This window comes from Diospyros lotus, chromosome 3 (genome assembly GCF_014633365.1).
Source record: "Diospyros lotus cultivar Yz01 chromosome 3, ASM1463336v1, whole genome shotgun sequence".
NCBI lineage: Eukaryota > Viridiplantae > Streptophyta > Magnoliopsida > Ericales > Ebenaceae > Diospyros > Diospyros lotus.
In genome coordinates, this window is record NC_068340.1 from 29,535,182 (window position 1) to 29,550,110 (window position 14,929).

The following is a 14,929-nucleotide window of genomic DNA, read 5'->3' on the forward strand; positions in this document are numbered from 1 at the left end:
CCATCTGGACCCAACCCAGTGGGAAATCATCGGCCCCCATCAAGGACATGAACTGTGAAAGCAGTTGTTTAACATAATGCGTAGAATAGATTATTACAGTGTTTATTTGAAGTTGATGGAGGTTAGAAATATTTGTCCTAGTTAGAAACATTTTCTGTTTAGGTTGTTATGCTTTGTATAAAATATGGAACATATTTGACATTCTAAATTCCATTCCATGATCCTTTACGTCATAGCCTGTCCTAGATCAACATTCTTGATAAAGATTTAGATCGTTCTTAAACAAATTAAAGTATGATTTAGCACAAACCAAACAAGCATTGGCTCCAAACACTTTCTTCAAGCAAGGAAAAAGTTTTCTAGTTCCAACGCAGCAAGGAAAAAGTTTTTCGGTTCCACCTTGCTAGCGTTGGAACTACTATAACCAGCGTAACAAACATTATTCAGGCTTCCTCTTAGACAAACCAAGGCGACTCAGGTTTCAACATGTTTGTTAAATTTGGCACATCAATCACTACTTCCAAAGGAAGAGCTGTATGATCTCCCTGTAAGATGTTCAGATCTCAGCTCAGCGAATATTATTATTAGTCATAAAAGAAATACCCTTTCTACAAAAGGTCAACAACATTTTCAAACACAGTGAAATCACATAACCAAAACAAAAGGGAAGAAACATCTCATCTTGTTTGAGGCATATAGACAGGATACAAATGGTTCCAATACCTTCGGGATCGACTGTAGCTGTGATGAATTGGAAAGTCCACCTTTAGAGACTTGGCTACAATGATCTTTCAGATAACCTATTGCTTTCTTGACAGTTGCATGTCAAGGAAGCAAAACTATACCAACACCCTTGAATACTGGGATCAGTAACGGATAAAAAACACATATGGATATAAAATTTGACCCCCTCAGACTATTCAATAGCATGCATCTGGTGCAAACACTGATTTTATAACTAGCCACTTCAATCTATTGACAGGATTTGTGGTTCAATGGCATCTAATTTTCAGAAGACCATGGTATAGTGGGTTTCCTCGAGTTGTGGAAGAACTTTGGCTTGAATACTATTTTCAAACACCACACAGGATCGACGTCCTTTTAATCTAACAAAAAAGTGATTTTCATCATATGTGCAAATAGACCTTAAAATGGATGAGCCGAAACAAAATTGGCTGGCATATATTCAATAACGTACAGTTTGTAAATACACGACTTACTGAAACTACAAGAAAAGAATTATACATTTTCATACCGCACGCTTCCGTTTCGATCTCTTGCTCCTCCTTGGCCTAGAATAATCTGGAACAGGTTTGCTGCCATTTGAAGCATATACCTCATCCAATACTTCCTCATCCTGTAGAAAACGATGAATTTGCGTTTTAACTCTTGAGATTCAAATTATACTTTGGCAGAAGATTTTACACCAGAGATAAAATTTCCAAATTTTTCTTGCCAAGTGAAATTTGTAAAATTTTCAATAATATACTCCATTTCCCAATATGTAAATGCCAAGTTATGGAGTCTTGTAGATGTGTCCACTTCTTTTCACTTTAATGTGTGTCTCTCTTTTTTTTTCCCTTTCAGATTCTTTTGGTAATGAAAATCAAGAATCCATCCTAACATCACATATGCTGGAGCAAAGAAATAATTCTTTATCATATATACACACAAAATATGAAATGCTCTTTAGAGTTAATGTTATGTTGATGCACATCTTCCCATGCCCAGGTGCTGAAATGGAAAAAAGCATATCCTTTCTTATTAATGTGTCCAGAGGTTAAGGCTCTTTGATGAGATGAATCTAGCTGATGGTAGAGTGACCAAATATCATTGTTGCAAGGTTTCTTATTCATATAAATCAGACTCCTATTCAAGTCTGCATTTTGACTATTTCAGAGATATCCTTTCAGCCTATAGGCCCTATACAAAGGGGAAAGATGAGCCTTTTGCTTCCCTGATAAGTAGGAAGGGTCGACCATAACCATTAATGATTTAACTAGAAAAATATGATCAATCATGGTACTATTTGACTGAAAAAAGGCTAACTTGGAATGCTGATCCTTCCTTCAGACCACTGCTCCCAGAAAGTAACAAATTCAGGTAGCTGTTCCGACCTTTCTCAAAGATCACTAGTCTTATTATCATCTTTCACACTATCAGATTTTAGAAAAAGAACTTCAGGAGAAGGGTTAAACAGGCTGGGAATCTAAGTATACCACCATCTGTCCAGCATTCTATGATGAAAGTGACTTTAACTCAGCCTGCAAACCCAAGCATACTACCATACATGCTTTGACAGTAAAATGAAGATGCATTGAGCTAACAAAAGTTGAACTCTCTATACAGAGAATATTGCAACAAGGTATCCTGATCTTCTGTGATGCTTACAGGTTTTACATTGATGGAACAATATATGATAAGGGTTCCTGCCTCCTCATTGACAGAGGGCTATAGGTCTAATAATGCATTATGTAATAGAATTAAGTAACAGGTAACTAACTTCAAATTTGAAGTAATGAGAAATTCACATGGTCATATAAGAACCACAAGTTATAATTTACCTTGGAACTAGTCTCTTCATCCAATCCATCTTCGGAATCTGAGGTTGAAGCCTGAGCCTGGACCTGTTCTGCAGGAAGTGCCCTACTCACTTTTTTCTTCTTCTCTTCATCTTTTAACTGCCTAAACCTATTTTTAATTATGTTCAGTAAAGAACCCTTGGAACAACTGAAGAAACAATAACAAAAACCTTCATGCATAAAACCAACCTATCACCACGCTCCTCTGGCTGAGAGCCTGACCGTTTAGCACGTCCTGCACTGATGATGCCACTTGCATTTTCACTTACAACAGGTTTTGCACCTCCCAACTTACGTAACCAGACTTGTTGTCCAGTGCTGAGGACATTGTTTGTGAACCTATTCATGATGCAGTTCGAACTTAAATGAAACAGGATGAGACATTTGAAATGATTATTCAAGAAACAACCAACCCTGTTTTCAAATAGTTAAAACTATATTCGATGCATGGTTTCCAAAGAAGGTTATGTGTGCCTTGAATATGAAATCTAACTTGTGAAATTTTAAACACCTTAAACGTCCATGCATTTGTTTGAACTCTTTTCCTATATTTCATGCACCAATGTGTAAAACAGAATAGCAAATTATAATAATTTGCCAAAACCATTTGATATTACTAGATGGTCATTGGCACTGCTCTTCAGTTTTTAGCATTCCAAGTATCAAGTTTGATTAGTTGAAATAACTGGGCATGAATTATTGCTCAGGGCATAAATGAAAATGTGTGTATTCATTTTTGGCAGCTCTATACTACAACCAGTAGTGACTATATCACAAGAGTTTCTACTTATTAGCAGCATTTCTGTTTCACACACACACACCCACAGAGTAGCAACAAAAGGAAACAAGTTTACATATGATAGAGGATGGTATGAAGATATAAATTATAATTGCTTTCCAGAAATTCACCAGTAAAGTGATAATCCTGATGGCACAGACAAGGAAAAGTAACCAATCATAAGAGGGAGAAACTTGAAAACAAGAAGTGTGTTCTTTTGAGCTGGATCATCGGTCTGCCAAAAGAAGAAAATTTTTTCAGGGATAACTCCAAGAAAGAAATACATAAGAGATATCAAATAGTCAAAAGAGAGACTCGCTCTTTACCTGAGGAGGCTTCATGAGCTCCATCGAAAAATACTGAGAAGCAATAAGGAGGACAGGCAAAACTAGGTAAGCTGCAGTGTCCTGCCAACCCAGTGGTGGATGGCCATCCTGCAAAATGGATAATATATTGCATAACACAAATAATATGTATAAAACTCAGACAGAAATGCATGTTAATCATCAATAGATAATCAAATGAGAAGCAGGCTGATAATATTGATCCACATTTCAAGTTGAAGTTAGAAAATAATTATCCAGATTCAGTATATTTTAATTTTTAGTCACAAGACACTGTTTAGGAGTTTATGTAAAGTAGGGCTATCTAACTGATGAATATTTCAAATGGAAGTCAGAATATGATTATGCGGTAACAGAAGGTCTCACGATCTCATCTAGAATGTGACTTTTACTGTGCATTGCATTAAATATAATACATTAGCTTCTTCTGTTATTGAGCATCCAAGTTCTTCATGCTAAAATATTTCAAATGATATTAGAACAATTTGTTAGCTTATTTCCAGCATTTGTAATAAAAATGCATGAAAAGAGAGATGGCAAAACAAGGGATGACGTTGCAGGAATGAAATGCCTAATAAAGATAAAAAGAAGCAGTAAAGACAATTACTAGATTCACAATTCCAACAACAGAAAGTGTTATTACCACAAATGGAATAAGCCAAGAAATTCCAGATCCACTTTGTCGAGCAGCTATTGTAGTTGGGCCTCCTAAAGAGGGGATCCAAAAGAAACCTTCTTTCAGGAGCCCCTTTGAGTACAATGTTAAAAAAGATCAGCATTAAACTATTTATTCTGCATATCAAAAATATTTTAGATAATTGCAACAACCTACCTAAGGTTTGCCATAATATTCACTCTTCATTAAATTTACCCCCTTTTTTTGGCTAAAAATTAAACTTAAAAGAGAATCACTTTAAAGGTTAACAGAGAAACACTTTAAAGGCTAACATAAAGGCTAACAGAGACATATCTAAGGCTAAAAATTAAACTATTTTAGCCTAACAGAGACCTATCTAAGGTCTAGATCTTCGTGAAGAAAATTCCACAAAAATAGTCAAAATGCCTTAAAGGCTGGAGAAAAAGTGTGCCAAAGTCACAAATCCAAAAGGAATCATTGTGGCAAAGTTGCAAATCCAAAAGGAATCATTTGAGGGGCATTAGATATCAACAGGTCAATTATGAGGAATAGCTTTAGATACCTAAAACCACTCAATTGATTTTTCTTTTCTAGACTTGTAACTTGGCAAACACTTTTCTTTACTTTAAGAAGCATTTTGACCACTTTTGCAGAATTGCCTCCGTGAAAGTTTAGATCTTGGTAGGTCTCTGTTAGGTTAAAAATAGTCTTAAGTAGGTTTTTGTAAAATTAACAGTAAATTTTATGAAAAGTGAATATTATGGCAAATCTAAGATAAATTTTGTAATTATCCCAAAATATTTTCTCATTAACACTGCTAAAAAGCCAAATGATAATAACTTCTCAACTACCTCATTTGCCACATTTGAAAGGGCTTGATATAAACCAATCCAGACTGGTATTGTAGCCAAAGTAGGGAAACATCCTGTTAAGCACCACTGCATATAAGGAATTTGGCAACAATAACAATGATCACAGGCCTTAATCCCGCCAGGTGGATACAAGGCATTTGGCAGTGTTGGTATAATTTGAATTTGTGAGAACTTAGGAGGTGAGATAAAATTGATAACAGGGGGGAAAAACTTGGACAAGGTGGGGCTTGGTGGGGGAAAAGAGTCAATAGACTCCATAAGGGCACACTAAAAAAAGGATAGTCCACCACAGATGACCAAGTAGATTTTGAAAATTTTGAATGTCACAAGGTATAGTGACCAACCTAACCTGAACACATCTTCAAATAATAAGACAGTTGAACATTTATTCAATCATTGGGACATCTTCCATGGAAAACCAGTGAGACCACAAATATATTTTAAATAGGAATATCTAGGAGAGAAAACAACCTTAGGCAAAGAAACATATCATGAGAAATAATTTCAGTATTTTAGAATTCCCAATCATAAGGAATGAGCTCCCATAGTAAATTAATAAATAAATGATTTATACAAAAATAGTGAATGGTTCATTTAGATGAAACATGTACCGGCCAAAGGATTAACCCCAGCCTGCCTATAAAGCCGTGATGTCTCAAGCTGTATTCTTTCCTGAAAAAGAGAGCATAAAAAAATAATGTCAGTGCACACTAGAGTCATTTCAAAGAGAGTGACAAGGAACCACAATCGTGATGATCATATACAGCTATCACAAGGACTATCTGCTCTGTCCACAATTAACACCATGCTGTATCCTCAATGACCATTCATTTCATCTTAAACATTTTTTCCTCTACTAGATAGGCTGATGTGGAACACACAGAAATTTGTGAAAGATTGAAGAAGAATAGAATACATAGGGGAGAAAAGAAGAGAAGAAGACCTAAGAGAGAAACAGATAGAAATCTAGGGAGAGGAAATCATCATATGGATTCAATATCAAAAGCATTAATCTCGGGTTAAATCATAAGCCTATTTATAGACTAAAATGAAAAGATAACCACTCTAACTACAATTATCTTAACAAAATAAGCAGAAGATAAAATATAGAAATCTAAATAAAATAAAATAAATCTGAATAACTAAATACCTATCACAAATACCCTAACTATAGTATAATTATCCTAACAAAATAAATAAATGTCATAAAAATCTAAAATCTAAATTCCAAAAATCAAACCAAGCCTAAATCCTAAAATCAAACATTAGAATTTAATAATTCTAACTCCTCATCTTTCTCTGCTTGTTAAAAAAAAAACTCCTCCTCAAGTTTTGTTTAAACTCATGTACATGGTAGGTTACTATCACCCATGGTACATTAGTCCTCCAAGGAACTAGTTTCATGTTTTTAAATTGAATCAGATAAGACCAATCATGTTAAACCAAATCATAGTTTAAAAGCTTCATTTAAAATTTGAACATTATGAACAATTACAGGTAACAGAGAAAAATACATGATAGGAGGGATCCAAGCTTGATTCTTTAATTCTCAAAGATCTATTCAAAGTTGTCTCCTTGCATTAATTCACAAAAATGCTCTGACATTTATGCAATTGATTCTAGATCAGCAGATATAGCATTAAAGTACTTATGGATAAACATGCCTGACTTGCCATTGTGTAATAAAACGCTGTACTTAGCTTTATGACAGAGCACCTGAAATTTTATGTCTTGCATTTCATTGTTTCTGTTTTTCTTTTTCTGAAAAGCCTTAAGTAAGAATCAGCAACGACAGAATGAGTTGTACCTGATTTCCTTTATATCTTTCCTGAATAGCTTTGATCTTTGGCTGAAGATTTTGCATTGCCATTGTTGATTCAACCTTATACACAATAAACATAATCAAATAAGTAAGCCACATTATCTAAATCAGAAAGATTAACCTCACACAGGCAACATAGCATGACACATCCAGGGGACTAGAGAAGGGAGATTTATGTTATAAGATTCAATTGAAAGTTTTTTATCAATCATTCAAGACTACATTCAAATAGGAAAATAAAGTAACAGCTAACAAGAGTGAACTTTGCCTTGGCAGCAATGGTAGTGCTGCTCTTATATGACTAGAAGATCAAGGGTTTGAGTCGTAGAAACAACTTCTCTGCAAAAACAAGCAAGCAGACAGTTGCCTACAAATCTGATTCTCCCCCAAGCCTTGCAAAGCAAGGAGCCTCATGCATTGGATCCTTTTTAGTTTCTTTCTCTAATATTTTATTCTATCTTAATCTCTCATACATCTATTTTCTTTAGTTATTCACTAAAGCAATTAGGATTTCTATGTACATTAAACTACTACAGTATCAGAATTTTATTTATTTTTTTATTTTACTTTTTTCATTTTCAAGTTGATCAGGGTAAAGTGTTCAAATCTATTATTCATATCCATGACCCACCCAAGAGTAAAAATTTTGGTATATGAGGATCCCATGAAAACATCTTTTGAGGAATGGGTGAGATCATTTCTAAATAAAAATAGCTAAACGCCCTAATCCCTCAAAAAAAGGAACACATCCTCTTGCCACCCATTTCAGGTCAAGAAGAAAACGATCTTGATAGATTTTATTTATTTATCTTTAACATAAATTAGTAGAACAAGGTGAGACTTGATAGTGACTAAAGTGGGTAGTAGGTATTACTAATTAATACCATATGGCATAAAAAAGTCACCTGTTTCTTTGTCAGCGGAAATGTTGCAATCTTAACAATAATAGTGAGCAAAATAATTGCAAATCCATAAGCATAAGGCACATGCACTGCTGTGAGTCCATCCTTCAGTACCTGATAAGACAAAGTAAAATGTACAGTCATATAATCATTGAGCCTACATGAGCATTAACATTTGAATACAAAGCTTGCTTTTGGTATACTTACAAAAGTCACAAAAACCATAGAAGTACCAGTGCCAATATAAATTTGTAGTGTTTAGGTTGATTCAGGCAGCTAAAAGGGGGAAGATAATTCCATCACGCAAATATGCTTGATATATAGAAAAACATGATGCGAAACACATCAAAGAAACCAAAATTCTAGCTGGGAGAAAAACAGGGATTTCACCCCAAATATATTGTCAGAATGTCCTCAATGGTCATGAACTTATCAGTGGCAGTCTAAAACCCTTTGCATCATATCATGTCTAATATTTTCCATGGTCTACATTGCACTGATATAGTTTTAAGCGTCGGTTGCATTTGTCCAAGTACCAGACCTTCAAAAATCTTAATCTTAGGATACTTAGGCATGTTTCCAAAGTAGGATATGGATATGTGAAATTTGTCTTTGGTATAAATATAAGCTTCTTTTTGATTAAAAGTTACTGTTCAACTGATAAGTCAAATCTCTTTGACTTGATAGTAAGATCTATTTCAGTCAATTTTCAGATTTAAGTCAAAGAAGCATATGAGAGTATCCATTGATACATGCACAAAATTGCAAAGCCACCAAGTGATTTCAATCTAAAGCAATTAACTGCATGTTATGATTTAGAATCGAAGACAAACCACAATCAAACCATCAATCACACAAATGGATATAGAATTTTAATGTGGAAAACCCAAATCGGGAAAAATCATGAGTAGAAAGAACAAAATATCACTATGATGATATTGGTACAATAAAAGTGATATTGCTACAATAATTTTAGGGTATTGGGCACCTATTTATAGACCTAACACTCATCTGTAGATGTACACAAGAAATTATAATATGATCAGAAAATGAGCCAAGAAGATAAGTTTTCAATTGAGATAAATCTCAATCAAAATCAAATTTGACATCCTAATCATAGTCAAATTCGAAGTCTTAATCACAGTCAAATTAGGAATCCCAATCATGGACGAATTTGAATTTTGAGTCACAATTATCATACTGCATGATCAAACAATTTGACTCTACCCACATGAAGTTAAGAATTGTATATAGGGGATTTGAAACCAAAAACCCAAAAGTGTGTTCTTGAGAATGTTAAGATAGAAGAGTGGTGTAAGTGAACAGAAGTGAAAGAAATGGAAGGAACAAAATTGCACCATTGGGGAAAAAGAACAAGAAATAAAACTCATTGGAATATAAATGAGGGAGAGTCAATCAAAATGATTATGGAAACAACATTCATTCAAAATGAAGGTTCCAAAAGAGCAAAAGGAAGGTTAAATATAGATTGAGGCCATCAACATGATGCTTGGATCAATAGAGGACTTGCTTTTTCATAAAGCTAGCTTGAGAAAATGGATCCATGCAGCTGACTCCTAGGAAATACATGAAGCTTTCAAGTGAAATTGTTTTTTTTTTTTTTTTTTTTTTCTCCTTATGATAAGATTTACCTAAATCAAATCTTTTCCATATATTCTAAGTATCACAAACCATGTATTTCAAGAATTTACTTTCTGAGGATTCTTGTTTAGTCATTAAAGGTAGCTAAAGTCCCATTTTGTAGCTACTGAATCAGGCACCAAGAATCAACAAAAAAACTAATGCTAGTTAAATTCTTCTCTGTGTATCACTACTATAAGTAATCCAACCAAGTTAACAAATCAACAGCATCATAAGCTAAATAATATGCCAAAGAGAACACATGCAAGTTGACAACTCGACACAAAAGGGAACTGAAATTAGAGCTGTCAAGTTCAGATAGAATTGAATAAATCATAGGAACTCAGCTATAAAATCACTGGCCAAGGTGGGAGTTGCCACAGTTAAAATCATTGTTCTTGGTCAAGACAGGGGTTGCCACAATTAAATCATATTCTATTAAGTTTGTTTAATTTTTAAAGGAAGCCACCAGCAAAAGATAACGGAGGAACGAAGTTCCCTGGAGTTGAATTTGCGAATTTTCCTAAGCGAATACAGGTACATGTATACGCAATCCAGAAGAATCAGATTACCTTAAGAACAACTTCCATGGCGTCGGAGATAAAACCGAACCAGCTTCCGCTCTTCTGGACCGTAGCCGCTTCAGAGCCGGAGGCAGCACCACCGGAGGCCGAATCGACAGCGACGGCAGCATCCGCGAGAGTGTAAAATAGGCCCTCCGCTCGGCTAACAATTGCGTTAAAATCGAAAGAAGAATCGAAGGAGTGAATTGGAGGAGGAAGCTCGTGGAAGCTGAACTTGACTCTAGTGGCAACAAATCTGCGGTGAGACAGAGTCCCACGGAGAGATAGCGAGGGGAGGGGCGTGCCGATGAAGGATGGCGATGAGATTAGGGTTTTCGCCATGGAATTCGCAGAACTCGTGCCGCTTAGTTCAGCTTCTCATGAGTGCGTAGAGAGAGAGAGGATGAGGAATGAGATTGCGAATGGAAGAGAGCAGGAAGATGAGCAGAGAATATTTTGCGTGTTATCCGAATCCGAAATTTTTTGATTTTGTGAAATTCGCAATTAAAATAGGCCGTGTTCCACTTCAACCACAAAGTCCGTGCACCATTGGCCTTGGTGGATGGTACTCTCCTCCAATCAGCGATGCCCATGTCACCGAATTGAAAGTCGTATAGTATGGCTAGAGTGCGATTTTGTGCACCCACCTAACGGGAGTAACTTTTACCCCCATAGTTTGGGGTAAAAATGTCATTTTGCGATCTCTTTTCCCTCTCTTCCAACCTATCTGGCCTCTTTCTCTCCTGTCTTCTTTTTTTCTCTCTCCTCTTCCCTTGCTCTTGTTGTTGCCATTACATCCTCACCACTGCATCATCTCTGTCCAAAGAGATAGGGAAGGCCAAGCCAGGTCAGGCGAGATGGCAGCGAGAGGATTGCTAGAGAAGAAAAGAAAAAGAAAAAGAAAAAAAAAAATAAGAAATAAGAGTTGCATGTAGTAATGACTAAAAGACTTGCTAGAGAAAAAGAAAAAAAAGGAAGGGGGAACCCCACACCTACCCCTCCCTCCAAGTAAAACTAACTAACGAGGGTAAAATTATCTCCCGTTAAGTGAGATGCACACAAAATCGCACACGGACATATTCAAGCAAGAAAAGAATAGACGGCTAATGAGTTGGATCAGGGTAATAGAAATGCAAGTTTAGTGCTGTTTAATTGAAGAATTGTTTAAAAGAAAATTAAACTTTTTAACTTTATTTTATGAGTTTTTATAAAAAAAAGTATTATAAATTAAAAAAATATCAGCAATATGTTCTCTAAATTTTTTGGAAAAAATGTTATTATCTTTTTAAACACATGGTGTTAGAGTCTGTTCCATTATAAAACTTGAGTTAAAAATTTAAAAAGTTACCTCAACAATTAATTTCAAAATAGGAAAGATAACTAACAAAATTAAGGTATGTCTAAAAAATATTTATTATTATTTAAATTTAATTTTTTATTAAATAATTAAATCTATTAAATTATACCATGAGGTAAAAAATAATTTTTTGATATTTTCTACAATTTTTAAGAATAAATTTTATATTTCTTTAAACATAAAGTGTTGAGGCATATTTAGACATATTCAGTTGTAATATTTAAAAAAAACATTTTATATTAAAGTAGAACAAGGAATTATGAAGACACTCTTGATATATATATATATACTAGGGAATGCCCGTGCCTAAAGGCACGGTATAAATAATATTTTGTAAATAATATTATTAATGTTGTATAATAAAAAATAAAAAAGTTAAATTAAAAAAAATACTTTACAATTTGAACAAATTAAATTAAAAGTTAAATATCAAACAATACATACCAGTTAGTGCTATTGCTGCCAATCAAATATTAAAAAAAAAATAAAATATCAAATATTACTGCTACTGCTGCAAATAGAAATTAAAATTAAAATACACACCAATTAGTGCTACTGCTGCCAATCAAATTATAATTACATAAAAAAATAAACATTATATTGTCATTCACCAAAAGAGTGAGTTAAAATTTTACAAAAAGTAGGTTAAACATTTACAAAATATGTATACTTTACAAAAAATGTGTCAATAACATGTCTTCAAACATGTGTTTGCCCGAACTTCCTCCTCATTACTTTCCAAAAAATCTTCGTATCAACTTGTATGTATCCCCAATGAGGAACATGCACAATAATCTGGTAATTTGTGAAATAAAAAAAATATAGATTAGTACATTTGTTGGAAATATACATATCAAAATATACTTTGAGATTGAAATTACCTTATTACATCCTCATCGAAGCAAGACAGTTGTATTTCTCCTTTTAAGCTCCATATATTTTTCCATCCAATCCTACAGAAGTCCATATTTCAAATTATTATCAAATTTAAATTTTAAAAAAAGTTATATAATCAATAGAAATAAATCTACATGGTTACCTTCTGAACACTACAACAACACTTCAGGATAAACAATATTTGTAGTAGAATCCAAACAATCTTTAGGGAGTAGAATACTTATACGATCAAATGATGTACATCTGGACAATGCCACATATAATTGCCCATGGCTAAACACTGGTATGCGCAAATCAACCCCAACAAATTTCACAGATTGTCCTTGAGATTTATTAATGGTCAAGGCATATGCCAATCGGACTGAAAATTGACGTCTTGTCATTTGGAAAGGCATTTTTGAAGAAGATGGTGCCAAAGATATCCTTGGTATGAATGCCAAATTGCCAAACTTTTCTCCAGTTAAAATTTGAGCTTCAATTATGCGAGTGTCGCACCTAGTAACCATCAATCTTGTACCATTACATAGTCCATCTTTCGGTGCAATGTTTCTCAACAATATTATAGGACAACCCACCTTCAACTCTAACTTAAAAGTTAGCAACCCAGGAGGATCCAATGAATTTAAATATTCATTAGGATATCTATTTGTAATAGTAGGATCGACTTCATTATCTTCAGACATTTTATCTGCTGCAAGATAAGTATGTAATCTCCCTGGAAAGATATTCAATGCAGTAGTATTGATGTCACTGACATCATCGTTACGCGCAGACAGAATTGTGCGTTCAGTTAAAAATGTTGGGGTTGACGTCTCTATTATGTTCAATCGTGGGTAAATTGTAGAGAGTAATTCATTCAAATCTTGACATTTGTGTATTGTTGATGGAAGGTTAACGATTTCTTGAAGATTGGTCCCAATCTAAAAAAAGTGAAATTAATTAAAAAATAAGAATGAAAACACAATTTATTAATTTAAAATAATCTATATAATATGGCACAAATGTTATAGTAGTGTTACCTCCATCAAGAAATTTGCAAAATTAGCATTTTCACGGTCTTCATGATTCAAGCGCATATTCAAATCCAAAGTTAAGATATGTATATGCTTCCATAGAACAGAGTGTCTTAATGATGCATTCACAATTTGCTCACGAACTCCTTTGGGTATAACTGGTAAGATTTGTCGAAAGTCTCCACCAAGAACAACAATAATACCCCCAAATGGTTTGTCACTATCACAAATATCCCTCAATGTACGATCAACTGCCTCAACACAATATCTATGTTGCATCGGAACTTCATCCCAAATTATGAGTTTTGTTTCTCTAAATAACTCAGCTTGTAATGATTGTTTACTAAGCCCACAATTTGAATTTTCCAATACATCTAATGGGATGGAAAATGTTGAATGTGCAGTGCGACCTCCGACCAGTAACAATGATGCAATTCCAGATGAAGCCACAGTAATAACGATATGCCTAAGGTTGCGACATTTTAATGCTATCGTATTGTACAAAAATGTTTTCCCTGTTCCAGCACCCCCATTCAGAAAGAAAACAACTCATTTATTTTGAAAAACTGAAGAAGTGATTGTGTTATAAGCATTCCGCTGTCCATTGTTGAGACAATCAATGGAAATTTGTGGATCTGTCTGTTGTGCCTCACTCTGTAATTGTCGATGTTCGAATATCAATCGATTACCAACTACTGCACTCCAATTTGCTGTAGGTTGTGGCATGGGTGGGAAGTCAATTAAACTTTTTCCTGATTCATGAAGCATTTGATTCAAAAGATGGAGACCATAATCTTTAATTTGAGCCTCAGTTGGGTTAGAAATGGCAAACAATGTACGAATCTTATGTGCAAGATCATCACATATATGCGTTGAGAATTGATTCCATAGTGCACATGGATTTAGTGGAGAGCACTGGGTAAGAATAATACTAAACAATCTCCTCAATTGATATCCAGTTTTCATAACTACAGCCTCTTTCAAGCATTGTATCCATTCTTCATCATCTTCTAAAAGCCCCCTTGCAACACATGCTAATTTAAATGTATCATGCACAACATTATCGACCGTGCGTAAAGACTGAAACGACTTTGGTCCTTTAACAACGGTTAGTAACAAACGTAGATAAAATCTTTCACCACAATTAGGGCTAGCAAAATACATTCTACCAATTGCATATCCCCTTTCTCTTGATTTCCATCTCTTTTCAGACTTGAGCCAAACATAATGTTGTGGAAATTCTTGATAAGTGAATGGACATTCATCTTCACTGCCAGCACAATATGCAAAGAAGCCAGTAAGAGTTGACATTTGTTGACCAACTCTAGATTGAATCGTTTCTAATGATTCTTCTGGGTTAAAAACAACGCGATGCATTCCAGGTAAATGCAGTGCCAATCGTACAACTGTTGGCATCTCTGCATGCAAAGGATGACCAAATATTCGCCAAGCAACTTCTGGAGGGCCAATATACCTTGCATCGAGATATTGTTGAATCTCATTTATCATTCCTAACACCAT

General features: G+C 34.5%; 2 protein-coding genes across 3 annotated transcripts; both read right to left on the bottom strand.

Moving 5' to 3' along the window:
- Nucleotides 1-379: 379 nt before the first annotated feature.
- LOC127797580 (inner membrane protein PPF-1, chloroplastic) lies at nucleotides 380-10,627 on the bottom strand. Of its 2 annotated transcripts, XM_052330606.1 has the most exons (12): nucleotides 10,151-10,627; nucleotides 7,941-8,051; nucleotides 7,021-7,095; nucleotides 5,825-5,885; nucleotides 5,193-5,266; nucleotides 4,348-4,452; nucleotides 3,687-3,794; nucleotides 3,492-3,595; nucleotides 2,772-2,921; nucleotides 2,565-2,691; nucleotides 1,246-1,357; nucleotides 380-545 (listed from the first exon to the last, which is right to left on the bottom strand). In XM_052330606.1, exons 1-11 carry the CDS (start codon nucleotides 10,481-10,483, stop codon nucleotides 1,250-1,252), a joined length of 1,356 nt encoding a protein of 451 aa, XP_052186566.1. In that variant the 5' UTR covers nucleotides 10,484-10,627; the 3' UTR covers nucleotides 380-545; nucleotides 1,246-1,249. The 2 variants fall into 2 exon arrangements, with proteins under 2 accessions (XP_052186566.1, XP_052186565.1); XM_052330605.1 differs by lacking the exon at nucleotides 380-545 and having other exon boundaries at nucleotides 1,157-1,357.
- Nucleotides 10,628-12,547: 1,920 nt separating this feature from the next.
- LOC127796918 (uncharacterized) lies at nucleotides 12,548-14,929 on the bottom strand. The gene is made up of 3 exons (XM_052329321.1): nucleotides 14,098-14,929; nucleotides 13,415-13,923; nucleotides 12,548-13,315 (listed from the first exon to the last, which is right to left on the bottom strand). The coding sequence occupies exons 1-3, from the start codon at nucleotides 14,927-14,929 to the stop codon at nucleotides 12,548-12,550; spliced, it is 2,109 nt and encodes a 702-aa protein (XP_052185281.1).

What these genes read in the sequence shown, in the direction of transcription:
- LOC127796918 (XM_052329321.1), bottom strand. Translation starts at nt 14,929, where the DNA reads ATGGTGTTAGGAATGATAAATGAGATTCAACAATATCTCGATGCAAGG. An exon ending in AAATTGGAGTGCAGTAGTTG is followed by an intron (nt 13,924 to 14,097) that starts GTAATCGATTGA and finishes GTGCTGGAACAG; the next exon opens with GGAAAACATTTTTGTACAAT. An exon ending in TTGCAAATTTCTTGATGGAG is followed by an intron (nt 13,316 to 13,414) that starts GTAACACTACTA and finishes CACTTTTTTTAG; the next exon opens with ATTGGGACCAATCTTCAAGA.
- LOC127797580 (XM_052330606.1), bottom strand. Translation starts at nt 10,483, where the DNA reads ATGGCGAAAACCCTAATCTCATCGCCATCCTTCATCGGCACGCCCCTC. An exon ending in CCATGGAAGTTGTTCTTAAG is followed by an intron (nt 8,052 to 10,150) that starts GTAATCTGATTC and finishes TTGTCTTATCAG; the next exon opens with GTACTGAAGGATGGACTCAC. An exon ending in CTTGGCTTATTCCATTTGTG is followed by an intron (nt 3,795 to 4,347) that starts GTAATAACACTT and finishes TCCATTTTGCAG; the next exon opens with GATGGCCATCCACCACTGGG.